We start from the raw sequence: 27,625 nt of genomic DNA, 5'->3' as shown, positions 1-27,625 counted from the left end.
TATATAGGAGAGATAGAGAAAAAGTCATGCTGATTTTCCCTTTCTAAAGTCACACATTTCCAACCCGGCCTAAACCATAGTGTTTTAAATTGGATTAAATCACAGTAAAATATGTGGCTAAACAAAATATGGTTTGATCAATTCCAAGCAATTTTTACACCTCAAAGTCACTTCGAAAATATGTTTCTAGACAAAAAAAAAAAAATTATCGTACAAAAGAATAAAATTTTGCAATTTTCCTCCATTACATGTTTTCCTCTCCTCTCCCCTCCCTTCATCAGAGTTCGGGTTCCTTCCATTTATTATCTCTCCATTTATCATCCATTTAGAGAGAGATAGACAGAAGAAAAAATTAGTGGGGTCCACAAATTAGTGGGGCCCACTTTTAATGGGTCCCACTAATTCTTAATGTGTCTATCTCTCTCCAAATGGAGAATAAATGGAGGGATAATAAATGGAGAGAACATGAACTCCCTTCATCAAACCAAACACAATATTTAAAATCCCTCCCCTCAGTTGAAACAAACTGACCTTTATTTGATCAAACATAAAGCAAAGAGAACGTTCCTAAATTATTTCTTCTTTCTGCGTTAGTGAATGAAAAGTACAGTTCAGGCAAAATTCCATACCTAATGTTTCACAAGTAAATGCATTTAAGAAACTGCTACCAACTCTTTTTGGCAAGTAGACATGAAAAAGACAAAAATATATTCAATGGAAAACAACCAGAAGCACTAAACTCGGCACATCATCATGTCCATCACAGCAAATACGTCTGAACTACAGTTGCGCCAATCTTCTCTTGGACATCCCTTGGAGTTTCAATCTGGAAAACCAATGCAATATCAAATAAAATGACGGGTAAAAGTTCATTAAAATGCTTGCTTTGCAACAGCAGAAGAGATGAGTTACTAACCGCATTAAGTGCTTTGAAAACAGCCTTAACTGTATTATGAGGATTTCTGGAACCAACAACCTATGAAAACAATAAAAATTAGAGCAAGCACCAAAATTGCAGGACCATATTCAGCTGTTTTTGGTCAGTTAGTTACCTTCGACTTGACATTCTTAAAACCAGCTAAATGCAATATGGTTTGGACTATTCTGCCGGCTTTCATGCCAGTTGCCGTGGAAGCAGGCCAGAGATAAACCTATTGAGTAATACAGATTGCAAATGATAAGTATAAGACATACAGGATAAATACAGGCAACATAACCTAGTTCATTACTTACTCATTTAACACAAGTAAAACAAAATACTTGATTTAGTTTTTTTCATAACAGATGGAAACTTTATGATATAGATGGGAGTGAAGGAAGGATAAGGAATTGACTACCTTGGTCTTTTTATAAGATGTTTGTACTGCATGCGCAATTGTGTGTTCCTCATGTCGCTCTACATAATGCAAATTTTGAAAGCATTTCTCATATGCCTGATTATAGTCAAATGAAACATTAGTTCAAAATACTATTAAAACCCTAAAACATCAAAACTGCATTATACATCGTGCACATGGGTTTATTTTAAGATAAAAATGTAAAAGTTTTTGGGGATACTTTATGTTTTATGATTTTAAACGACGATATCAGAATACACAATATCAAAACAAAATTTAAAACATTACTCAAAATCAGATTTCAAATTAAAGCAAAGTAAAAGCACTCGGTGATTCAACAATCCAATCAACACAATTTGATAAAAAAATATTAAATTACATGGTTGAAAATCTAAATGAAACATGTTATTTAAAATAGACACAAAACCAGTTAATAACCTTTTGCAACTCAAGAGGCAAGAGCTGTGTATAATAGAAGATGAAAAGTGGAAATTTTTCGGATACAATATATAATAGTCGACCAGATATATTAATTGATTTAGTTTCAAACTTGTTAAAACAGAAGAAAGTTTGAAGAACTTTGTGTACACAGCATAATGCAGATGTTTTCTATTGAACATTTCTGGTGACAGAACAGGTATTGCAGTCAGCAATCCAGACCCTCCCACCAATTATGAACCAAATATCTCAAGGACTAACCATAACCTATATCAATCTAACATCACAGCATTGGCCAAAGAACAGTGCCCAGTATAACAGCCAATAAAAATCTCAGAAAAAACATGAATCAATAATTTAATGAGCTTGCAACTACTAGGAAACGAAGCAAAAAATAGATCCATATCTCTTATGGTGGGTAGTGAAATTGCAAAACTTTCTATGTTAAACACAAAATGATTGGGGAAAAAAAAAGAATACCATGCAAACCAACTTAAGGATGACTTGAAAGACCTAATAAGATATTTTCAGTACCTTTTGGAGGGCAACTGGCACTGCAGGGCCTTTGGCTTTCGCAAAACCAACAACACCATTATAGTTGCCACATGCTAACATAGCAGTGTACTTAACAACTTGTCCACCCTAGATCATGAGATTTGAAACAGCATGAGAATATGAGAGCAACCGAGGAAAACATAGAAGAACGGAATTGTATAGGTTACCTTTGTGACTTTACATGTTCGGTTCACATCTATCAATTTTACATCAAAACCCTGGAACCATATACAAGAATTAACACAATTATATAAAAAAAAATGGTAAGTGAGCTTTAATTATAGCGAAAATAAGAATGTGAGAATTAACAAACATTTAAAGACACAAGCACAATAAAAGTACACCACATATGGAAACTATAACAAACATTAGCCTACAAAAATGCAATATCATTAAAAATGCAAAATATTGTTTCATGTTTGATAAAAGAAAAAGAACAAATTTCCCAAAGAATAGTCAAAGAAGGACAAGGTATTCAAATTTATATAAACTTAAATAAAAATCAATGTGATATGGGAACAAAAAACAAACAAGAAAATTCACAAAAGCAGTGGCCAGCCCCTGCTATACACCGAATGTAAACCAATCAACGACTACAGTTGCTGTCATATGACTGGAGCTCACATATTCGGGTCATGAAATGAGCCACTTGCAAATGTAAGTAACATTCTGCTTGTGCTTGCAATAGATCCTCCACAACCACAATGGATGTGGTCATGCGATTGCGACCTGACCCTTCCCTAGATTCCACTATGGTGGGACTGGGAGATCTACCAGGTTTACTCCGTGCATACAACAAAAATAAGTGTTTTTTCTATGAGGAGTACAATAAAAAACTGTATCTAGCTAGGGTGATAAGCAGAGCAAAAGGCACCGACAAAAGTTTTACCCCAATGTTGTAGATTGGGTATAAAAAAGGGGGGAAATCTTATTAAGTTTGTCTCTTAAGTGAGAAAGTAAGGGTGTGTCCACCCTTCAATTCATTTAAAATGAATTGTGATTTAACCTACTAAAACTCAAGGATTAATACATCCCTACTTTGCAGAGAGAAGTTTATTTTAAAAGAGGCTTGCGTGATATAAATATATGCCGAGTAAAAGTATGATACATAATAAGGTAAACAGTGATATGGTCCAAAATATCAACACACGATACGATAATTAAGCAAGTGTGAAACTACCTTTCGGAAAAGAGGTCTTCTTTTCTTCTCAGTTAACTCGTTTCTCTCCTCTGCAAGATCTCTGATTTCTTCCTCTAGAGCTTTACCCTTCCTTCCAAATGTATACTCAAGTTCGGCTAGCTTCTCTTCAAGTTTCTTGTCAATAACATCAAGTTTGGCCAATATTATGTTGTCTTTTTCTTTCATGTCATCAAACTCTTCTTCATCGTCGTCATTGTCAGCAGCGGCAGCATCTTCATCTCCTTGTGCAGGTTTATTCTCCTTTTCAAAGCCAGATTGTTGCAAAGTATCAACATTAGGCCCCACCTGTTCATGTTGAATGATACCGTAATTGGCAGGGTTATCAGGATCATAAGCTTCCTTTCGTTGCACCAATCTCAAAGCCCTGTTAAGCTTGTTCTGCAAAATGAACCTATCCTTTTGCTCTGTAGCTACTTTGAGGCGATTCATGAGTTCCCCAATAACCCTATATTCAATACGCAGCTTAAAATGCCTATCCTCGAACTTATCAATTTTTTGCATCCATTTAAAAGCATCATCGAGCGTGTCAGCATCAGTAAAATTCTGAAGCATCTCTTCATGCCTCTTGCACTTCTTATCAAAATCATCAACCCTTTTCTGATAAGCATCAGCATCTTCTTCATCACTATCAGAATCAGTTGGTTCTTCATATCGGTTCAACTCAGTGGTTTCCTTAAGCTTCTCCTTTTCAAGCTTTTCAATTAGAGAACTTATACCCATGTAATCCTCCTCAGTCTCGGCATCAATGTCAGCAGTGTCTAAACCAGCCCTTATTCTCTCATTCTTCTCTCTCTGCCTATCCCTCTCCACCTGAGCAAGAAGGTCCTGCACTGTTCTGGCATCAGAAGTAGTTCTGGGACCAGAAGTAGTGGAATAGAGACTCTTGCCATGAAAACGAGAACAGGAGGGTAATGCAGTACTTTCACACCCCAACTGCGATCTCGCGGAGTTTCTAACCACATTGCTTACACTTGTAAATCTCAATATCTTACCAATGTGTCTACCATACTGAATATAACCCATTCGAAATTTAAGCTACTCTATCTCTGCATCAAAACTCGATAAATCAGATCAATTGCATTTATGAAACACTTCAAAAATCAAATTAAATTCTCTTGAACTACATATATATAAATTAGTATAGTTATGTTATATCAACCAATCCTTCCTAGGTAAAATTGATTCCGTTAAAATTGATACTACAACTATATGTTAACAATTGCGTCGCTATAGCGTGGAATCGAGGTGCGTTGCGTTTTGCAAATCGCGCTGGAATCGCGTTTTCGCGCATGCTATAGGAAATGGGAAGGAAAAATCGAAAGTAAATATAAAAGGAAAACCTGGACGAGTTTCTAGATGTTTCTGGCTTCCGACGAACGACTTAGCATGAATTTTCCGGCGAGATTCTCGTTTTCCGGCCAGCTTTTTGCTTTTACGGGAAGTTGCGTTCAGTGCAACTACAACTCTACTGTTGTCTGATGAAACAAGGGTAAACTGGTGGTAGCAGACAGCGGCTGCTGCATTTTTCTGGTTAAATGGGCTTTTGTGAATAACTGATGGGCCTCTTTAAATTGAGTTTGGTATTAGAAATCTAGAGAGAATTGCTCTTTGTCCCCTCCAAGTTGCTCAGAGTACTCCTAAAAATTTCAAAATTGCCCCTAAATTATATATTGAAACTGAAAGATAAAATTCGATGGCACTTATCGGGAGATATAATTCGGCAGACCGAAATGTACCCCTTCCCGGTACTTGGCTAGTTGGCTACATTTACTCGGAGATAGAATCCTGTAAATTTGTCTTTTGTATAAAAATCTACCGGATTCTATATAATTTCGGAAATCTGGAAGAGCTCTGAGCAATTAAAGGAGAGTGAAGAACAATCGTCAAATATAACTGTGTTTTTTGACTAAGTAACATAGTAATTTTTATTGTTATAATGATGAATAATAAAGGATTTCAATTGTACATAGGAATGGTGTAAATAAAATTACATATATATATATATATATATATATATTCAATAAAATCATTTCAAAATACCACATTTTTTAGATTGTTTTTAAAAACATCCCTACAAATACGAGAATTAACAATAGAACAATTTCACGAACTAAAATAAAATACGAGAAAAGATCAATTTAAGACATAATATTTATGTAAAAAAAAATCTCCGCACATAAGTGAAAACTACAATGTTAGAGTTGAATAATTTATTTTTGGATTAAGTAATTTAGTGGTTGAAATTTCATCCTTAAAATAAAATAAGTGAAGTGTTCAGATTTTGAATTTCAACTTTAACATATAAAATGTTATGTCCCTACCAACCGAGTTTAGTTCGAGAAAAAAAAGTAGAATAGTTTTTACTAAGTAGAAGAAGATAAAAAAGACATTTCTCTAATTAAATAATGAGAGATGAATTATACTCTCTCTTAAGTACTCTTCATTTTTTTAACTATATATTAAAATTTGTTTTGCTTTTTCAAAATAAATAAATAATTTGAAAACATGTTAGGAGGAATCTCATAATAGAAACCAGAGTACTTTAGAAACTAAACTAGTATTTCGTCTCAAAATATAAGCAAATATGAGTCAAAGAAACTTGATGTATTTGGTCAAAAATTTAAACCAAATACATTCATTTTTATTGACCAATTTTTGTTTATATTTTGGGACGGAAGGAGTATTTTCTTACTCAGTTATCACTCTCAAGTCTCAACAAGTAGGAAATATTTCCATCCTATTGTGTTACTTTCATCTGCTATTCAACACAAAGAAAGTGGTTCAAGTTGGGCTGCTATTTATTATAGGATAAAATATCTACTAGTTTTTTTTTTTTTTTTTCACAAAATATCTACTAGTTTTATAGGATAAAATATCTACTAGTTTTGTTGTGTTTATTCTATACGGTTGACAAATACTAATATTTGTATTAAAAGCACATAAGTATTTTGTCAAATTTTATTATAAAAAAAAATAGATTTGTCAAAAGGTTTCACATAAAAAAAAAAAATCAAACTTATCCATAATTTTTCAAAGAATAATATATATCTCCTAAAACCAATACAGCATATCTTATCTTTTTCTCTTAATTCAGCACATAAAAAAATGAATAGTTCAAATTTCACCGGAAAACATTTTAATGGAGAGGATCTGCTCCCCCCACTATACAAGTATGGATTTTATTTTATTAAAGTAAAAACAATTATGATATACTAGCTAGTTGATAAATTAGCCACGCAACTAGTTTGGCATAAGTTGTAGGAGTACATTGAAGAGCATGATTATTTAGGCACATAAAAAATATCTCCAGTGGATGGATATGGGTTGACCTGAGTAGAGTGGTAATAATATGGACTTTTGGCGATAGATATAAGTTGACATAAGACATCTTCTGTAAGTTCAAAACGCACAATGAAATATGCAATGTGAATTGCGTGAAAATAGGATACTCCAAATTCTGAAAACTCCATAAATTATAAGTTGACATATTTGTGTGTACGGTAAGGTTAAGTGCCATACTTATACAAATTGGTACGAAGTACTAGCTCAGTACGGAGTAATTGACTAAATTGATCATAATTACTAGTAACATTATGCTAAACAATGTCTCACTTTGAAGTTCTATAAATGTACCCTCACTGCACTTGTTCTTCATGCAATGCCAACCAAGATTTTGTAAAAGCGGTAGCAATTTTTCTTTTACACAAATAGTTTGGCTTCATCTTAAATCCATATTTGAAATAATTCCCTCCCTAAAATATTTTTGACAATAAAAATAGTGACATAACATATATCATACATATGATGATATAAGCGATTTTTTTGGGTACTTACCATGATATTGGTATAAAGTTTCTAATACTGTTAGCAATGTGGATTGTTCTCTCCCAACCGAATTTTCTCGATATAAATGTGTTTGATTAATGACAAGGATAAAGTGATTCGCGTCATTTTTTAAGCTTTCCATTTAAAAAATATATATATTTAAAAGGCGAAACATTTCAATTTTCAATACGTTGACTTCACACATTTTTATAAAAAAAAATTAAAAACTTATCACATAAGATGTTTAAAGAGTGCTTCCATAACACTTAGCATTACTTGTCCTATAAGTGTAACTCAAATGGTAGCTACCAAAAATATTATTAGAGTGGCCGGAATTCGAACCCAGATTTCACATTTCTCCACATTTAAATGTGTGAGAGTCTAACCATTAAACAACTTGAAAAGGAAAAAAAAAAACTTAGCATTACTTTAATTAGTTTTAGGAGTCATCCAAAATCAAACTAAATTATTACTTTATGAGTCGGCCCATCACTTATTTTTATCTTGTAGCATTGCTGGCTCTCTTTGGGACTTAGTCTATGCGTGGGTTGGCATTTCTCCGATGGATTTCACTACTTTGCGTGATCATTTTGTCCAGTTTACAGCTCGGCAGGGGTATCTCGAGCGCGACGGTCTTTTCTACAGCTCCTCTGGCTAGTTTGTGTTTGGGTGATATGGACAGAGAGAAATCATCGTTTGTTCAAAGGCTCAACAAGCACACCTCATTTTTTGTTGGATAAGATCAAGCTTTTTTCATTTAGGTGGTTGAAGTCGACGAGTTTTACGTTAGCTTTGAACTACCCTAGCTGGTGGTCTAGTCCATTATTGTGTTTGGGCCTTGTATGATTTGATTGTGATTGCATCTCTATGACTCTATTGTAAACTTTTTTAGTCTACCTTGGCACGTCTTGTGCTGAGGAGGCTGTTTGTGTTAATATATTTCATTTTGGCTTCTTCAAAAAAATTATTACTTTATTTATTCGAATTAGATTTTTTTTATCCTTAATATAGACACGCTGATAAATAGAGTTGGGAACAGGCCGGGCCTGAGCCTGGCCTACGATTTTTCTTCAGGTCTGAGTCTGGCCTGCGGCCTATTAAATGTTATTTTTTTTGGCCTGGCCTGAATATTTTAAAAGTCTGGCCTTGTAGCCTATTTAAAAGCTTGTGTTACATTAAAGCTTCTATATATAGTTTTTTTAAATAGACTAAACAAGCCTTAAAAAGTTCACATTTAAATTTTTATAATTTCTACAACATTAAGAAAAAGCTAATAATATGATTTGCACAATAATTAAAAATTAATAAAATAACAAATACGATTACGACAAAGTCGCCTTATACAAATTGTTTGCTAAGTGTAGTCAACAACAAGCCAACAACCAAAATATAGGATGAGTTTCTACTTGCTCGAGAGAATGGGAGATGAAATGGAGGTAGGGTTTCTATTTTTGATTTATATGCGTGAAATATAAAAACAAATATATTTTCTCTGTTTTGTTAAAAAAAAAAATTCTATGATATTTTGTAGGCTTAAATGCAGTTTTTCCCCCCTATTTTGATTAAATCGGAATTTTACCCCCCCTGTTTTAAAACGCGGACTTTTACCCCCCTGTTTTATAATTTTTTGGATTTTGCCCCCCCTAAAATTCTGCTTTCAAGTCACAACTTCAAAGCTTCGCACACAACTCAATTTGAATCAATAATTCACCAAACAGATATTGAAATGACCGTAATCGAGTTATCTTTCACAGAATCAAACCCCACTAAATTTGAAGTTACAAAGAGAGATTAATTACCGTTTTAGTGAAGGTATGTCCCCCAAATATTCTGCACAAAATCTGCTTTCGAGTCACAACTTCAAAACTTCGCACAGAATTCCATTTGGATCCATAATTCACCAAACTGGTACCAAAATGACCGAAATCGAGTTAGTTTTCCACAGAATCAAATTCCACAAAATTTGGAGTTACATAGAGAGATTAATTATCATTTTAGTGAAGGTCTGTCCAAATCAATTAATGTATGGAACTACTACTGATATTTTTGTCATGTCTCTCACCCTGTAGCTCATTTTTCAATAGTATTTTCATTTCCGGAAATCTAACGAAATTACCCTTGTTGTCATTTAAATTTCGTCAAATTTGGAGTTACGATGTGTTTGGTAGACGATGTTGAATTTAAAGGTCATAAGTAGATTTCTGCAAAATTAGTAATTGGACAAACCTTCACTAAAATTGTAATTAATCTCTCTTTGTAACTCCAAATTTAGTGGGGTTTAATCATGTGGAAATCTAACTCGATTATGGTCATTTCGGTATCCATTTGGTGAATTATTGATCCAAATTGAGTTGTGTGCGAAACTTTGAAGTTGTGACTCGAAAGCAGATTTTGTGCAGAATTTTGGGGACATACCTTCACTAAAACGGTAATTAATCTCTCATTGTAACTCCAAATTTAGTGGGGTTTGATTCTGTGGAAAGATAACTCGATTACGGTCATTTCGATATCCGTTTGGTGAATTATTGATCCAAATTGGGTTGTGTGCGAAACTTTGAAGTTGTGACTTGAAAGTAGAATTTTAGGGGGGGCAAAATCCAAAAAATTATAAAACAGGGGGTAAAAGTCCGCGTTTTAAAACAGAGGGCATAAAATTCCGATTTAATCAAAATAGGGGAGGGGCAAAACTGCATTTAAGCCTATTTTGTATTTATATAAATAATATTTTTTTATAAGATATAAATAATAATTATTATAAACAGGCCGACCTATCGGACTTCGTAGGCCTTTTTAGAAGCCTAAGTCTGTTCTATTCACGTAAACAAACCATTTTCAAAGCCTAAGCCTGATATTTTTAATGATCAGGTCAAGCCAAGTCATGCTTATACATGCCAGACCGAAGGTTCCTGTAGGCCGTCAGACCTATTCCCAAACATATAAACAACAAAATTGAATAGTACTAGTCATAGTTTTAAAAACCGGACCGGACCGGCCGGTCTGACCGGTCCGACCGGGAACCGGTAGCATGAGCGGTCCGGATAAGCTGCATAACCGGTTCTGCAAATCAGTGTTTTAAAAACCGGACCGGACCGGCCGGTCGAACCGGTCGGACCGTGAACCGGAGGGGTCACCGAGTTGGTTCGTTAACTGGACCGGACATGTAATCAAACCGGTGTGAACCGGACAAAACCGGAAAAACCGGACAAAACCGGTGACTCGGCGGTTTTCAAACCCGGGCGGTTTAAATGCATATTAAAAAAAAAAAAAAAAGTATAACCCAAACATTTTTACGGTCAAAACATGGAGAAGAAATTAAATAGAAAATGAACAAAGGAAGTGAAGATTTAGAAGAATTTTTCAGTTTTCTAAAAAAAGAACAATATATGAAACTGAACAGATTTATTAGAAATTAAATAGAAACAAAGGAAGTGTAACATAGATTTAATCTTGCAACTTTATAGTCAAAATTCTCTTTGTTTCATGATGATCTTAGTACTTCTCATAAGTATTAATGATGTATGTCATGAAAATAGAAGAAGTAGAAACAAAGAAGGGAGAAGTGAAATCTGATGGAGGAAGAAGAAGTGGCTGGCGGCTAGAAGAAAACAAGAAGATTAGGGTTGTCTTATTTTAAAAAAGATAGGCATTGGGTTTTTTTAGGCCCATATATTATTTTTGAAACAAAGCCCATATACAATAATATGTTAAGAGATGAATACTTTTATTCAAAAATTAAAGGAAAACATATTAAGAGATGGGTACTTTATTTTTTATTTTTTTATCACTATATACTTTTATATAGTATAATTACAATATATATATATATATTACAAAATAAAAAGTGGGGGGAATATAATAGGAAAAAAAAATTAAAACTTGTTTACCTTTCTTACACCATCTATATTTTTATTAAATTATATTAGAAAATATAAATAGACTTTATTAAAAATTTATTTGAATATCAACCAAAAAAAAAAAAATTTGAATTTGTATTTTGTACTATTTTGTTATATGTGTGATGATTATATTTAGAATTTGAATTTAAAGAATAAACTTGTGAAATTATGATATTTTAAAATTTTCATATTTTTTAGGTGTTATGATTTTTTAGAGATTGAGTCATCCGGTTTAATACCTATATAGTTTGGTTATAGAGACCGGTTTATTCAACCGAGTTATCCGGTTTTATTCGGTTTAGTCATGCGGTTCGACCAGTGACCCAGTGGTTCGACCAATGAACCAGTGACCCAGCACCCTCACCGGTTCAATGACCGGTCCGGTTTTTAAAACACTGCTGCAAATGACCCGCGGTAACCCGTCTTGAACCGGCCGGTTCATCGGTTGAACCGGGAACCGTTGAAACCCGCCCGCGAACCGAACCGGTTTTGGGGAGAGAATAAACATTAATTTCAAAAAAATTTCAAATATGTTGCACAGGAGAATCGAACCCAAGCCTTTTACAAAGGAAAGCATGACTAGAACCACTTGGCCACATGAATTTATATGATAATTTATATCATTGAATTATATTTAATATTATTTAAGAAACACCATGACATGTATTAATAAATGCATTGATCATTTTTTTTCTTGTTATTTTAAATTTGATTTTCATACATATATATTCATCGTTTTATTTTAACCTAATATATTGTTATGTTGTTCTAACAAAATTATGATATAATAATATTTTTATTTAGTCAATAAAATATTTTAATTTATTTAAAATATTATTATAGCATAATCGTGTTTTTTCTTTTAAATACATAAAATTTTATTGAAAACAAGTTTCAAAGGAAATGTTTTTTATTAAATATTATTTTATGAAATTGAAGTAAATATATTTAAATTTTTATTATAAGCTGGGTCAATGGTCATGCGGTCTGACCAGTGACCCACTGGTCCGACCAGTGAACCAGTGACCCAGTGTCTTGGCCGGGTCGATCACCGGTCCGGGTTTTAAAACATTGGTACTAGTAGTAACAATAATATTAACGTCACATTAAAAAGATGAAAAAGACGCAAGCAAGAGTGATCTAAAATAGAGAAAAATGATTAATAATAATAACAATAAATAGAGATTAATTAGAAAAGAAATAGTTGTACTAAAAGTGACAGATAAGAGTAGAGTATTCTGTGGGAGAAAGATGTACGTCACGTTGAGGTGGGTGAAGGATATTAGCGACGAGATAACTGACGTACATGTACATCACATCTACGCCGACGAGCACCCGATTGATTGCAACTTTATCAATTAAAAAATACAAAACCCCCTCTCTAAACACTGTTTAAATATCTGGCGTATCTAGCCAAATACTAATATTATAGCACTGGACAAATAAAATGTTACTTTAGTTTAGTTCGATTGATGAAAATATTATACTATTTTATATGATGCTTATAATTAGAAATGGAGAGAGTATTTAACTACTCCAAAAAACGTTAAATACGATGATGTGTGGGGATTTCACACTAGTGATTTAAAAAATGCATAAAAAATAAAGTAAAACAAAAAAATAAAATGTGTAAATAATTTGTTTGGATTGATCGAGTCTCTTTGAAAATTAATACAAACTCAATATTTACAAGGAAAAATCTAACCCTATTGGCAAGAACGTGGTAGCCTACAAATATTCACATTGCTTGACAATTTGAGCAAGGTAGTGTGTGAGTTCCCTATTCTTGTATAATTGTGGTGTCGTCCGTGTTCGGCTTGACATTCTCTATTTTCTAACATGATATGTCAACCTTATACATAACTTTCTCGCATTGTTGCTTCCGCAATCTTCGTCATACTTGGTTAATGGTAATTTTGTTGTCAAGTAGCATAGTGACTAGACTTTCATAAAGGTTAATGACATTTCTAACATGAAAATTAACATAATGCTCAATTGTTTAGTCGTATTACGTTTCAACCAATTCTGAAGTATTGATAACCCTCATTGGAATTAGTACGTCCATTTAAGTTGTTCTAGGTGTTTTTAAACTTGATTGTAAAAATTGTTTGTTGTTTGCATATAACAAAATGAAGTTGTTGAAAACGTTAGATTAAAAAGTTGTGTTGGAAGAGAATGAATTCTCTCCCTTAGAAATAAAATTGAGAAAATAATATTTGTATTTAGACCATTGAATAAAAAACATGTGATAATATTTTAAGATGTAAAAATTGAGGAAAATTGAGGAGAAAAAATTGAGAGATCCTTCTCGTGTTGGAATTAGATATCATTAACTAATCACTTAACATATTCATGCGATGGATTAAAGATATACTCACTTAACATATTTTACAAATAGACAATTAAAGATATTAATGATCAAAATTGTGCATTAACGTACTTGCAATGATCAACTATGTCTTATATTTAGAGACGGAGGAATTATAAGAAAATAATAATGGTTGAAAATTTGAAATAAAAAGGAATAAAAAAATTTCTTAAAGGATAACAGAGTTAGTAGTACTGGATCAAGTCAATAACCAGGAGCAAACCTTTTAAATTAAAAATGATTATTATATGATAGCATGTGTATGGGAAGTGTTTTGGTCAAGTGGGTGAGGCTTGTTCTTGGTGGCTATTCTATTCTGGGTCCACCGCGTGGAAACGGTAATAAGCTCGATTATTCTCTTCTCACACAACACAACTAAAGAAGCCAAGCCAAACCCAACAGCACCACCAAATAAAACCAAACCAAACCCATTTTGTTTTTAATAAAGGACAACAATAAATAAAGCACGAGACACACACGGTTGGTTGTTAATATCATCACTCACTTCTCTTCATTTTTTTCATTTCATCTCACTCATCATAATCACTAATTAATTATTCAATTAATTAATAATTATAACAACAAGTAGCATTAATCCATCTCTAATCCATTTCCATCTAACCTCTCCTTATTCTTCCTTAGCTGTATGGTCCCTCCTTCTTTTGTCGTTTTCTTTACCTTATTACAAAAAAATCACACCCATAACCAAATTCCATTCATTCATCTTAATCTTCATCATCATAATAATATAACCTCTCTCTCTCTCTCTCTCTCTCTCTCTCTCTCTCTCTCTACTGTTACGCTGTAACTGTATCTATCCATATTAGAATGCCGGCGTGGTGGAGTAGAAAGTCATCAAAGAACAAACAAGAGCGTGATATTCATAATGATGAAGAAGATGAAGAAGAACAATCACGTTCTGGTTCTGGTACTGCTGGTGTTCTTCAATTCAATTTCATGAAATCACCAATCAACGCAATAAGAAACAACAACAACAACAACAACAACGGTGATAGTATTAAGAAGAAGGATAAGAAGAAAAACTCAAAGCCGAAGAGTTTTGATGAAGTTTTCAATCGGAATTCACCGAGGACTAGTAGAGAATTTGATGGCGGCGCCGCCACTCAAAACAAAGGACTTCCGTTACCTTTACCTGTTAACACCGATCAAGGATCTCTTTCCGGTTCTGGTTCTAGCGTTAGTTCTTCTACCTCTTTTGGTGATCATCCAATCTCTCCTCAATTCACTTCCAACAATAGGTTATTTTCTTCAATTCAATTTTGTATTCCTTATTCGGTTTAAAACCTAATTGTTTGTTGATTGTTTCAATTATTATTGATTGATCGATTGATCTAGTATTAGGTTAATTGAAAAATTTGGGGTTTTTCACTTTTTAGTACCTTCTGTTAGTTAATTTGATGTTAAAAGCTTCAATTAGCCCTATCAGATTTGTTTGGGGGAATTCAAGATATTAGTTTTGATCAACAAATTTGTTAATTTTAGATTAATTCTCCAAGCATCGATTAAATTTAGATTAATTCCTCGTGACTTATGCGAGTTACATCAATTTCACCGTGTTTAGTGAATAATTGCAACCAATTCCAGTGTAAATACATGCCTTGTTACAGAACTGAAAGAATATATATGAAATGTTCAGTATGCTACTTCACTCAATTTACTTCTTAACTAATAATCTGTGAAATTTGTTTGTGCAGAGGACAAGATGAGGTGAAGTTCAATGTAAGGCCAAAAAGTCCTGGTCCTGCATCAAGAGGACCCACTAGTCCTACATCACCTCTTCATCCAAGGTTGCAGCAGGCTCTGAGTCTTGACTCACCTACGGGAAAGCAAGACGAAGGAAGGAGTCAATGTCATCCATTGCCTCTTCCACCGGGATCTCCTACTAGTCCTTCTTCTGCTCTTTCAAACACACGGCCAAATGGACCGTTTGAAAATCCTGTCCCTAACCTGTCCAAGTGGAAGAAAGGAAAGCTTCTTGGCCGGGGAACATTTGGTCATGTTTATCTGGGATTTAATAGGTAATTATATTGTTATTATTTCCAGTCACTCTCCTTATGATGGGAATTTATTATTGACACTCTTATGGTTTTGGGGTAACCTCAAGCGGTTAAGAAGCTTTTTATCATGTATGTATGAATATCTTAAGGCAGAATTGTGGTTTCTGCTCTTGTCCTTATAATGTATGAGGATGTGATATGTTTATGTTAAGAACTAAATATTAAAATGCCACTTTTTAGCTGTTATTTCCAATAAAATAATCTGATGTTGAAGTATGGCCATCATAACTACTTCATAACCTTGTTTTAGTCTCTCCCCAAACGTCACTATTGTGTTCAAATTACTAAACATTTTTATTCTACTTTTATGCATCATAGTGAAAATGGGCAAATGTGTGCAATAAAAGAGGTCAGGGTTGGCTGTGATGATCAAAATTCAAATGAGTGCCTCAAACAACTTAACCAGGTAATTTTAGTAATTTTATGAAGATTTAAACATGATCCCTCAACCTGAACAAATATATAATATTTTTGCTGTTTATCTTTGTACAGTTGCATTGAAGTCTGATAAGTTCGAATTTAATTTCTTGTCCCTAAGGTAATGACATATTCTCCATTTGATTGCAGGAGATAAATTTGCTTAATCAGCTTTGTCATCCAAACATTGTTCAATACTATGGAAGTGAACTGGTATGATAGAAAATCCCAGCCATGCATATACCTATTGTTGCTTTGTGCACACCCAAAAGAGAAATTGAATAATGAACATAGTCATGTGTTTATCTAATATACATGCCATGTTTTCAGGGAGAGGAGTCACTTTCTGTTTATTTGGAATTTGTCTCTGGTGGTTCTATCCATAAACTACTTCAGGAATATGGCCCGTTCAAGGAGCCTGTTATTCAAAATTACACCAGGCAGATTGTCTCTGGACTTGCTTATTTACATGCAAGGAATACAGTACACAGGTAGTTTGGTTATTCCTACTCAATTTATAATGTGCCATTCAAGCTACTTTATTCTCATTCAATTTTTTATTGTCTTTTCATTTTGGCAGGGATATCAAAGGGGCTAACATACTAGTTGATCCTAATGGTGAAATCAAACTAGCAGACTTTGGAATGGCTAAACATGTAAGTTCATCTGATTCTGTAAACAACAAATTGCTTCTAGCTCACTTCAATAGTAACTGGCATTTATTGTTTCTGGCACAGAAAAATAGTTTAACTACACCCATGATGTAGAATTAGTTGAGAGTTGTTGAACAACATACTCTCTTGCTCAAGGTTAAAAAGTTGCAATTCTACTAATTCTTAGTAGAAGATATCTCATTCTCTCTCTTGGATGCACATGGCTGACATGAGAGCGAGCACACTTACGACTCTCACATATGATGGATCCATTGCAATTACACAAAATCCCTCACTCTCTTCAGTGTTTTATATTTTAGAATATAATTTTAATGGTATGAAGAAAATGCAATCTAGAGCGCTCAAGAAAATAATTTATGTTTAGATTGATTCCTAAGTTATGGTGAATTTTCTGAGATTTTATTTTTCTGGAACAGATAACTAATGCTGCTTCAATGCTTTCATTCAAAGGAAGTCCGTACTGGATGGCACCTGAGGTAAGGTTTCCCCACCCACCCCTTCTTATTGAATCATGAAATTTCTTTCAAAGTAAGCATTTTTTTCCTCTTCTTCTATCTCACCATGATTATTGTATTCCAATGTTGTATTTCTTAGGTTGTAATGAACGCAAATGGCTATAGCCTTGCAGTTGATATATGGAGCTTGGGATGCACACTTATTGAAATGGCAGCATCGAAACCTCCGTGGAGTCAGTATGAAGGGGTAAGATATTGGATATATCAGAGCTAATCCTGACGTGTATGATCCAGTTTGATGAGTATGACTTAAATTGTTTTTATGTTGTGTTGACAGGTAGCTGCCATATTTAAAATTGGGAACAGCAAAGATATGCCTGAAATTCCTGAACATCTTTCAAATGATGCGAAGAATTTCATTATGTTATGTTTACAGCGGGACCCATCAGCTCGCCCAACAGCCCAGAAATTACTAGAGCACCCATTCATTAGAGATCAATCAGCAACAAAAGCTGCAACCAGAGATGTTTCCTCTTACATGTTTGATGGAACAAGAACACCGGTAAAGTGTTTGGCGTTATTTATTTTCTTTGAAAATTTACATTACTCTTGCATTCAAATCATGGTTAGTTATAAATATTCATTATAAATCATGACTAGAACCTGTCAGGATGACAGCTTTATAGCACTAGGTTGTCCTTTTTTTAGCTGTCTTAAGGTTTGGTTAACTGAAGATGTTATGGATACTTTATTACATACATAATGAGGATATACAAATAGAAACAGGTAGATAATACCCCAGGGACAGCTTGGTTCTGGGAATAATTCCAACTACACATTTCCAATGCTACTATATAGTCATGATTCTATATATATATATATATATATATATGTATGTGTATGTCTGTGATGTCATTTCATGGTTGCAAAAGTTCGGTTTCTGTTGCTAATGCTGAGCTGGATTGCACTTTCTCACTATCTGTGTCTGTTTGCAGCCTGTTTTAGAGCCCCATTCAAATCGAAGAAGTATAACTTCACTTGATGGAGACTATGCAACAAAGTCAGCTATTGCAGCTCCACGTGCAGTAAGGAGTCCAAGGTAAAATATCCTCCTGACACAAGAATGATCACATCTTTACCATATTTTTCATTTTTGCATCTCCATATATATTTCATTTTTGTAGTATTTAGATTAACATATTTTGTAATTCCCTTGTTTAGAGATCACACAAGAATGATCACATCTTTACCGGTATCTCCCTCTTCAAGTCCATTGCGACAGTATGGAACGGATCAAAGGAGCTGTTTCTATTCTCCTCCTCATCCATCTTACACAATAATGGGACAAAATAGTTACACTTTGAATGACACACCCTCTTATCCAGTGAGATCAAATGCAACATTTACTCTTGATCCATGGCATGAAACATCCAGATACAAAGCCCCCACACCACCTGGTGGGTCCCCAAGAATGAGATTCATTTGAGTTGATTGTAAATACATACAGGTTTTCCCAGCATGCGCTGTTTTTGTTATGTGGGTGCACTTCAAATTGGACTCTGAAGCACAAACTCGTGTCTATTCTTTATACATTAGAAATGAGGGGCCCTAAGCTCTCAGTGCATTTGATTGGGGATACCTTGTTGTTTGTATCAATTTCTTGATTATTTTTAAAGGAAATGTACTGTGTTTGTAGTAACCTGTATGTTGTATATTGCTAGTTAATGACAGAGAAGAAGAAAAGAATTTCACACCCACTTTTTTCAAGACAACATCATAGTCACAGTCACAGTCACAGGAGTGTGAACAAAATTGACTTTTGATAGAGCCAGTGTCCAAAATATTTGATCATTTTGTGGTTTTATGCGAAGCAGTATATTTTATATTTAATTGTAGTGTTATATACGTAGCAGTTTGTGTGGTCCAAATGCTAGCAGAGACTTTTCATTCATAAAGTCCATAAAGAAATCCCACTGTACCTTTCGGCCGACAGAACAAACAAATGTTAAATTTTCTTGTTGTTGTCTAAAACATACATTGTCCTTTTCATCCAAAAACAAGTCCCCAAACGGATCATCTTCTGTCCTTAGGGAGTTCTCCTACCACTTTGCCAGGTTGCAGGCAATTCAACATTGGGAAACACGTTTGGATGCCAGCAGAAGAACACGTTTGGTTTCCCCCTAGCACTCTCAGCAATGACACTCCTTCACTTCCGTAGTCTCTATCCCCTACCAGCTGGCCCAACACTCTTTTTCCATCTTTAGTCTCCACAGTCCACACCTACTTTTCCAATAAGGCCAACTTGAATACTCTCAAATTCTTCATCACTTCCCTCTACAGTCTACAGGAAATTATACGTGAGGGAAGGCTCTTTTACAAAAATGTAATAAGTCAGAAGTGTACAAACAAGACATTTTAAAAAGTAAATAAATTATCAAGGAGCATGAAATAACAAATATTATTCCAATTGATGTAAACAACTCTATTTTTTTTTTCCACTTCACATAGATATCTCTCATTTTTGTCAAATACTCCCTCCGTCCCTTATTACAAGCACCTCTTTGTGTTTTTCACGCATATTAAGAAAAGTTTGTAGTGTAATTAATGTGTACTTTTTAGATGTTACAATTACTAAATTGTCCTTGGTAAAAAGATTATTTGTAGTTGACTTTACGGATTCCAATGCAAAGTAGAGTTATGTTTGAAAAATTAATAATAAATGTGTCTAGGGAATTGAAAATGAGCTTATATTTAGAGACAAATTTTATGTTTGAAAGAGTGCTTATAATTAAGGACAGAGGAAGTAGTTTGGACCAAATGTGACCAATGTACAGTGTACACACCTAAGTACCTATGGGAAATATACAACCGCCTTAAAATAGTTTAGAGATTAGGGTAAATTATAAAAAAACTTTGATGTCATTTATGTTTTTTTTTCAAAGAAAAACCATTTATAAAAAACTTTACAATTTGAAAATCTAATTTTTTTTTAATGAAAAAATCTAAATATTTTGATTTACATATCTTATTTTTATATGATAAACCAACGTTTGATTTGCAACACAACTGAGTACAAAACAAAAACAAGATAGTATGTGACATGATAAAACCGTATCGGATACAACAAAAAAGTTCAGTAGAATCCCCTGTTTTTTAACATAAACCAACTTAAGTCTTTTGAGTTTTGTAAAAAAAAATGTTAAGTCCTTTGCAATAATGTGATTTTTTTTTTGACAGAAAATAATGTGATTTTTTTTTACACAAATAAATAATGAATTTAATTTTTTTTTTTTGACAAATGAATTTAATTATTGAAAAGCAAAAAAGTTGAATTGGTGGATGGTTAATTATGGAAGTTTGCTTTTTTATTTTATGATAAAAAATAATGAATTTAATTATTAAGAGATGCTTGTTGGTTAAGTAAATGCACGTTAGTACCAACTAGTTTCTTTTTCCTTATTGAAACATTATTAGTGAAAGATACAAACATACTGGATCTCCGAACCGCTAATAATTAATATTGGTTTCTTCTGAGATTCATTCATTCATTCATTCATTAATTAATGTGTGTTGTGAGTAACAGAATCAGAGATTAAGTTTGTTTGGTATCAATGGATTCGAGTTCGGGGCAGCAAGAATTCGATTATTCTTTCAAATTGTTAATGATTGGTGATTCTGGTGTTGGTAAAAGTTGTCTTCTTCTCAGGTTTACCTCCGATGATTTTCAAGATCTCTCCCCAACCATTGGTCCGTCCGTTTTTTCTTCTTTTCTTTTTCGCATTCCTTGTTCCATTCATTTGTTTTGTGTCTCCTTATTACTATTACTATTTACTATTACAGGTGTTGATTTTAAGGTCAAATATTTGACGATGGATGGTAAAAACCTTAAGCTTGCCGTTTGGGATACTGGTATGTATACTATGCTATTCACTTTCCATTTTTATTTGTTATTGGTGCAAATTACTATCGACTTTTACCAGCGATTAATCTCTGTCGGTGAATCTGGCTAGCCACCTTTAGGGAGTCTTCCCTCGCAACCACATTTTTACATCCATATGACTCGAAAGAGACAATGGCTGGACCAATGTAATGTTGGTTATATTAGATTAGAGTCTGATTGTATATATAGGGATATACCTTTTTAGTTGTTTTTTTTTTTCACTAAATAATGCAGCTGGTCAGGAGAGATTTAGAACACTCACAAGTTCTTACTATCGAGGGGCGCAAGGAATCATCATGGGCAAGTTTCTATTCTCACTTATTTGATTCTGCATTTTCCCAATTGTTGTATTTATTTACTGCTCGAATTTTGATGATAACCTAGACTAGGATATATTTGGTGGATAGAATAGAAGACTATTTTCTGGGTTGATATTATCTTGTTAAGCTGGCACTGCTTATGATATATTTATTCTGTGATGAGTTTAGAGTTACTTGTTTTCCAAGTAGAGTTGAGTAGAGTTAAGGCTAAAACTTCTCCATGCCTATAGATTTGTATTGTATGCCTAATTAATCCATCCTAAAAGTTTTTTTGTTGGCTCACAAAATCAAAGCATGTCAGTATCTACTCAATGATCTTGATTATTAGAATGCAATTTCTATATCTATTCTTATCAAATTCAGATTCTATTTATTTGGATCCTTGTAAGAGTTGATATCATTCATATTGCTTGGTAAGATAAGTTGAACACTAATATGTATATCAGAGTGTAGATCCTGGAATCACCTGGTTTGTTAGTGAATTGGTATTCAATGGCCAAAGTAGACTTTCTTTGTTAGTTATGAGATTCACTGCCAAAATGACTGCAATATCTGTATTAGCTGCAATCTGCAATCTGTTGAATGGATCTTTGGAGTTGGGAGATGTCCTCTTCTTCAAGTTGATGCGTTTTAAAATTAAGTTTTGGATTAGCTGATTATCTCAATATTTTGCCCCCAAAACTGATGCAGTTTATGACGTAACCCGGCGAGAAACATTTACAAATCTATCTGAAATATGGGCAAAGGAAATAGACCTCTATTCAACAAATCAAGACTGCATGAAGATGCTTGTTGGAAACAAAGTAGATAAGGTATTCTTTTAAGAAATTTACTGTCACATGTTCTCTTAATATATAAGAGGGCTGAAGCCCAAAAACAACAAACCAGCATGATCAGTTAATAATAAAAGACTAAGTTTATCAGGAGCTTGCTCATAATAAATCACCTTAGAACCTTGGTGGCGCCTCAGATTAGCCATAGCATCCGCACAAGAGTTGTCTCTTAATATTTATTTCTATTAACCTTCCCTTGTTTTTGAAGCATGTCAATGAATATGTTTTGAGTACAACATTTATGCATTTATTTTTTGGCTGGTCTAAATGATCTCTGTTTTTCATATATTTATGTAGGATGTACATGCCTGAATTGTTCAAAATCAATGTCATTCCAGCACTTTTTAGTTTTTTTTTCCTTCTAGAGGCCTTAGTATTTTAAGTTAATTGCAGATCGCAAAAAATAGTTGTCTGTTCAACCAATTTACGTCTTTTCATTTTAGAAAGCTCCGCAAAAGGAGGGTGAGACAATTTTTGAGACTACTGTCTTTTTATGGCGTTTTTGGATGAAGCATGACACTCACATTTTTATTAGAAGTTTTCATCCTATCCATCTGCTATGGAATAAAGTTATTTTTCTATTTTCCATTTGGGTATCTGAACGTCTTTGTAGGAATTTCTACTACATATCTTTTCTTTCTTTTTAGTTTTGTGTTTTTGCATATGGTTCTTCTAGCATGATTGCTTATCCTCCTGGAAATGATAAATTTATGAAGAAAAAAATAACCCTATAAGCATGTTAAAACTAACTAAAAGAAGACAAGGACGGAAGTTTGTTTGCGTGCTTTTATGTGGTATTTAAGAATATACAAATCATGATTTGCATGGACATGGACTCCATTTTGTCCTCTAGGTTTTCAATTCTAGCTTCTACTCTTGAAAGTCAGCTGCATATCACATTTGTTTCTAGTTCTGACTTCTGCATCGTATCAGAGCTTATTGCTGCTATTTCATTAGAGGACTTGGCATTGGCATGTGTTAGTTATATATATGTGTGTGTATTTTCAGGAGGGTGATAGAGCTGTGACAAAGAAAGAGGGAATAGACTTTGCTCGGGAATATGGTTGCCTTTTTATCGAATGCAGTGCTAAAACTCGAGTGAACGTGCAGCAATGTTTTGAAGAGCTTGTTTTGAAGGTATATACCCATTTCTTAACCTAATTTCGGCCATGTTAGGATTCATGAGGACTTGGGTTCCTAACAGGTCAATATTTAGTGTGCTGCATAAGTTGCAGTCATGCACATATTAGAAGGAAAATAAATGTCCAAGTGAGAAAATGACCTTGTGAAACCTCGGGGAAAGGAGTATTTTTCACAATTTATATGGCTGACAATAAAATGGATTGAGACATGAGTTGAATGCCCTTTTTTAATTTGTGATGAACAATAACGTTGGTGACTAGGGATTTTTTTTCTTTGGTTGTGTGCAGATTCTTGATACACCTAGCCTCTTAGCTGAGGGCTCTAAGGGGGTAAAAAAGAACCTTTTTAAGGACAAGCCAGCCCAGTCAGATGCATCCACAGGCGGTTGTTGCTGATTTTAAGCTACTTCACCAGAAGCTGCATTTTAAGAATCACAGTCTCCAATAGAAGGGCATTGCATCCATTTTCATGGATTTCTAACATAATTTGCAGTTATTTTAGCATAAGTAGACCCTTTCTATATGTTAGGTTCCTATTTTGTCTTGAATATGTAGATGTAATATAGATTGATCATGACGGTTATCTGCAATTTCTTGAGACTTGTTTTTCTTTTAGTAACACATTAATTTCATATAAAGACATTCAACTTTTTGTTTCTAAAATCTGAACAGATGATCATTTTGCTATCTTAATGTGTACGAAAGGATAAAATCATATAAGGCCTGTTTGTATTAAATCTTTTTTTTTTGAGATAGGTATTAACTAATTTTCAGATTTGATGTATATATTCACTTACCTAAGCACTTGTGAGGGATGGATGAAGCTTATAAATATTTTCTGGTGCAGAGCTTTTTTCATGATCCATGTTCTAAACCTCACATCTCATTTTTCTTCTTATTTATTTTGCCGAATCTAATTTCCGACATATTGTTGTCTAGTTGACACCTGAATATTATTACGACCTTTATTTATTTTTGTTGGAAAATATTTAGTTTCCTAGTTTGTTATTTCTAGGAGATTCTAAGCTTATCTATTATTTCCTTTTATGTTTGTACTCTTCCTATTTAAACCAGCCTTGAGCTGAGGAATAACACACAACAGTATTCACTTATTATTTTCTACATGGTATCGAGAGCTCCCGATTTTAGGGGTCTCGCTTCCGCAAAACCCTAGCCGCCGTCGTGTTTACAATCCGACCACGACAACTAATTTTGTGCGGCACTGTTTACCCGTGGTACTGTTCATACGACACTGTTCATCCGGTGGTACTGTTCACCGGCGCGCACTGTTCACGGAATTACTGTTCGCGCGTACTGTTCACCGGCGTTACTTTTTTCCTTTGCTGCTTCCGGTACTACTTGGCTAAGATTATTAATTATGACGCTTTTTTATTCTCGACGACGATCATCCACTTTCAAATACCGTCGTGAATGCAAATATTGTCATCGTTTGGGACATACTATTTTTCAATGTTGGAAATTACATGGTCTTCCGCGACCTTCAAATCGGAAGAACAAAGGTGGAGGTGAGGGTCATACATTCCAAGCCAGTAATTCTGATCAAGAGCAACAATCTTCTTCAATTCAGCTTTCATTCACGATGGAACAACTAGACAGACTGTACAAAATTCTTGAATCTAACACTCTTTCTGGCTCTGTTACCCCAAAAGGTACTTCTGCCCTTTTTAGTGTCAGTCCCAGTCGTGCTTGGATAGTAGATTCTGGTGCAAGTGATCACATGACAGGTGATTCTACTCTGTTTTCTTCTTATAGTCCATGTGCAGGTAACCATAAAATAAAAATTGCGGATGGATCATTTTCAGCCATTGCGGGTAAAGGTTCGGTTGTGTTGTCTCCAAGTCTAACCCTTAAAGATGTTCTTCATGTCCCAAATCTATCTTGTAGTCTCATGTCTGTCAGTAAATTAGCCCAAGATAGAAATTGTCAAACTAATTTTTTCCGTACTCATTGTGTTTTTCAGGATTTGAACTCGGGGAAGATGATTGGTAGTGCTAAGGAGAGTGGAGGACTCTACTACTTCGACATTGAACCTGAATCACAACTACCTTCCAAACCAATAAGTTCATGCTTTGAATCTTTTTTAGTTCTGAATAATAATAATGATGATGTTATGTTATGGCATTCACGATTAGGTCATCCTAGTTTTCCTTATTTAAAACACTTATTTCCTGAGTTATTTCGTAATAAGGATTTGTCTTTGTTTAAATGTGAAGCATGTGAATTTGCAAAACATCATCGTTCTCATTTTCCATTACAGCCCTACAAACCATCAAAACCTTTTTCTGTTATTCACAGTGATGTTTGGGGCCCTAACCGAACGAGTACACTTTCTCATAAAAAATGGTTTATCACATTTATAGATGACCACTCAAGAGTTTGTTGGGTGTACTTGTTAAAGGGGAAATCTGACGTTTGTCAGGCCGTAAAAGATTTTGTTAAAATGGTGCAAAATCAATTTCAAACAAATATTCAAGTATTTAGAAGTGATAACGGCAAAGAATATTTTAACACAATGTTGAGTGATTTTTTTCGTGAAAATGGAATTGTGCATCAAAGTTCATGTCCTAACACTCCCCAACAAAATGGAGTTGCAGAAAGGAAAAATAGGCACTTGTTGGAGGTGGCTAGAGCTTTACTTTTCGCAAGTAAAGTACCAAATTATTTGTGGGGTGAAGCAGTTTTAACTGCTGCATACTTAATTAACAGAGTGCCCTCCAAAGTTCTTAATTTTCAAACTCCAATTCATATTTTCAAAGAATGTTTTCCTAATGATCGTGTTTCAAACAATTTGCCCTTAAAAATCTTTGGTTGCACTGCATTTGTTCATGAACATAAGAATATTAGCAAACTCGAACCGCGTGCTATAAAATGTGTTTTTGTTGGGTATTCTCCAACCCAGAAGGGATATAAATGTTTTGATCCAAAAAACCAGAAAATGTTTGTCACCATGGATGTTACATTCTTTGAAAACAAACCTTTTTTTGACACGCATCTTCAGGGGGGGAATTTAAATGAAGATTCGTTTCAAACTGAGGACATGAGTTTTTTTAATAATTTATCTTTGCCGGTATCACAAAGTTCTAAGACTTATACTTCTGCACCAACAAAAAATGGTTATGATTCTTTATCTAATCCTACTCCTGTTATGAGTAGTGAACTTGGTGAATCCGAGCCTAAATTTTCTCATGAAGAAAACAATGAGAATCTTGAAAACGATGATAATGGTGATCTAATTGAAATGCCACAAAATAATGAGTCATATAAAGATAATAGGTTTGAAGCAGGAAACAAGACTTGGAAAGGAAAGGTTTTTGTGAGAAAGAATCACAAAGAAAGTGATGAGTCCACATCTCAACACTGTCATGAATCTGAACCGGGGGATAATCAACTTCCTAAAAAAAGAAAAGGTAAGTCTATCTCTGTTTCTGAGAGTCGTATTTTGTATCCTGATATCGATGATCCTGTGGCTGTTAGAAAACCTGTTAGATCTTGCACTAAATACCCATTGTCCAATTTTATATCATATTCAAATTTGTCTTCGTCTTTTTCTGCCTTCACCTCAAAATTGTCTAGTGTAGAGATTCCAAAAAATGTACAGGTTGCTCTAGAAGTTCCAAAGTGGAGGGAAGCTGTACTTGAGGAGATGAAAGCTCTTGAAAAGAACAAAACCTGGAGTGTTATGACACTACCGGATGGCAAGAAGACGGTTGGATGCAAATGGGTGTTTACTGTGAAGTATAATTCAGATGGGTCAATCGAAAGGTACAAGGCTCGATTGGTGGCTAAGGGTTTTACTCAAACCTATGGTATAGACTACTCGGAGACTTTTGCTCCTGTTGCAAAATTGAACACTGTCAGAATTCTCTTGTCTCTTGCTGCTAACTTAGATTGGCCCCTACATCAGTTGGATGTTAAGAATGCTTTTCTCAATGGTGATTTAGAAGAAGAAGTATATATGGACATTCCTCCTGGCTTTGAAGACAAGTTTGGATCAAATGTATGCAAACTAAATAAGTCTTTGTATGGATTAAAGCAGTCTCCTAGAGCTTGGTTTGAAAAATTCACTTATTCCATGAAGAAACAAGGGTACATTCAAGGACAAGCTGACCACACCTTGTTCACAAA

General features: G+C 34.1%; 3 protein-coding genes across 3 annotated transcripts; 2 read left to right on the top strand and 1 right to left on the bottom strand.

The window, feature by feature from the left end:
* Positions 1-516: 516 nt before the first annotated feature.
* LOC123915892 lies at positions 517-5,050 on the bottom strand. Its single transcript, XM_045967170.1, has 8 exons — positions 4,872-5,050; positions 3,511-4,577; positions 2,498-2,548; positions 2,310-2,417; positions 1,338-1,433; positions 1,053-1,151; positions 917-976; positions 517-826 (listed from the first exon to the last, which is right to left on the bottom strand). The coding sequence occupies exons 2-8, from the start codon at positions 4,552-4,554 to the stop codon at positions 761-763; spliced, it is 1,524 nt and encodes a 507-aa protein (XP_045823126.1). The 5' UTR covers positions 4,555-4,577; positions 4,872-5,050; the 3' UTR covers positions 517-760.
* An 8,938-nt stretch (positions 5,051-13,988) lies between these two features.
* On the top strand, positions 13,989-19,134 carry LOC123913372 (mitogen-activated protein kinase kinase kinase 3-like). Its single transcript, XM_045964089.1, has 11 exons — positions 13,989-14,879; positions 15,336-15,659; positions 16,017-16,104; positions 16,266-16,328; positions 16,446-16,606; positions 16,696-16,771; positions 17,206-17,265; positions 17,384-17,491; positions 17,582-17,806; positions 18,240-18,343; positions 18,466-19,134. The coding sequence occupies exons 1-11, from the start codon at positions 14,449-14,451 to the stop codon at positions 18,728-18,730; spliced, it is 1,905 nt and encodes a 634-aa protein (XP_045820045.1). The 5' UTR covers positions 13,989-14,448; the 3' UTR covers positions 18,731-19,134.
* Positions 19,135-20,689: 1,555 nt separating this feature from the next.
* LOC123918727 (ras-related protein RABC1-like) lies at positions 20,690-24,142 on the top strand. Its single transcript, XM_045970866.1, has 6 exons — positions 20,690-20,991; positions 21,085-21,153; positions 21,419-21,484; positions 22,195-22,316; positions 23,346-23,474; positions 23,768-24,142. The coding sequence occupies exons 1-6, from the start codon at positions 20,856-20,858 to the stop codon at positions 23,873-23,875; spliced, it is 630 nt and encodes a 209-aa protein (XP_045826822.1). The 5' UTR covers positions 20,690-20,855; the 3' UTR covers positions 23,876-24,142.
* The last annotated feature ends 3,483 nt before the right edge of the window (positions 24,143-27,625 follow it).

Source organism: Trifolium pratense, linkage group LG3 (genome assembly GCF_020283565.1).
Source record: "Trifolium pratense cultivar HEN17-A07 linkage group LG3, ARS_RC_1.1, whole genome shotgun sequence".
NCBI classification, from domain to species: domain Eukaryota; kingdom Viridiplantae; phylum Streptophyta; class Magnoliopsida; order Fabales; family Fabaceae; genus Trifolium; species Trifolium pratense.
The sequence above is the reverse complement of the archived record's forward strand: the minus strand, read 5'-3'. Positions and strand labels throughout refer to the sequence as shown.

Bases quoted from the DNA above. Each gene is read 5' to 3' on its own strand.
- LOC123915892 (XM_045967170.1), bottom strand. From the start codon at position 4,554: ATGGGTTATATTCAGTATGGTAGACACATTGGTAAGATATTGAGATTT. The intron at 2,549-3,510 runs GTAGTTTCACAC...ATATGGTTCCAG, and splicing joins GAAGACCTCTTTTCCGAAAG to GGTTTTGATGTAAAATTGAT. The intron at 1,152-1,337 runs GTAGTCAATTCC...ATTACTCAATAG, and splicing joins CATCTTATAAAAAGACCAAG to GTTTATCTCTGGCCTGCTTC.
- LOC123913372 (XM_045964089.1), top strand. From the start codon at position 14,449: ATGCCGGCGTGGTGGAGTAGAAAGTCATCAAAGAACAAACAAGAGCGT. The intron at 16,607-16,695 runs GTAGTTTGGTTA...TCATTTTGGCAG, and splicing joins GCAAGGAATACAGTACACAG to GGATATCAAAGGGGCTAACA. The intron at 17,492-17,581 runs GTAAGATATTGG...TTGTGTTGACAG, and splicing joins CGTGGAGTCAGTATGAAGGG to GTAGCTGCCATATTTAAAAT.
- LOC123918727 (XM_045970866.1), top strand. From the start codon at position 20,856: ATGGATTCGAGTTCGGGGCAGCAAGAATTCGATTATTCTTTCAAATTG. The intron at 21,154-21,418 runs GTATGTATACTA...TAAATAATGCAG, and splicing joins GCTTGCCGTTTGGGATACTG to CTGGTCAGGAGAGATTTAGA. The intron at 23,475-23,767 runs GTATATACCCAT...GGTTGTGTGCAG, and splicing joins TTGAAGAGCTTGTTTTGAAG to ATTCTTGATACACCTAGCCT.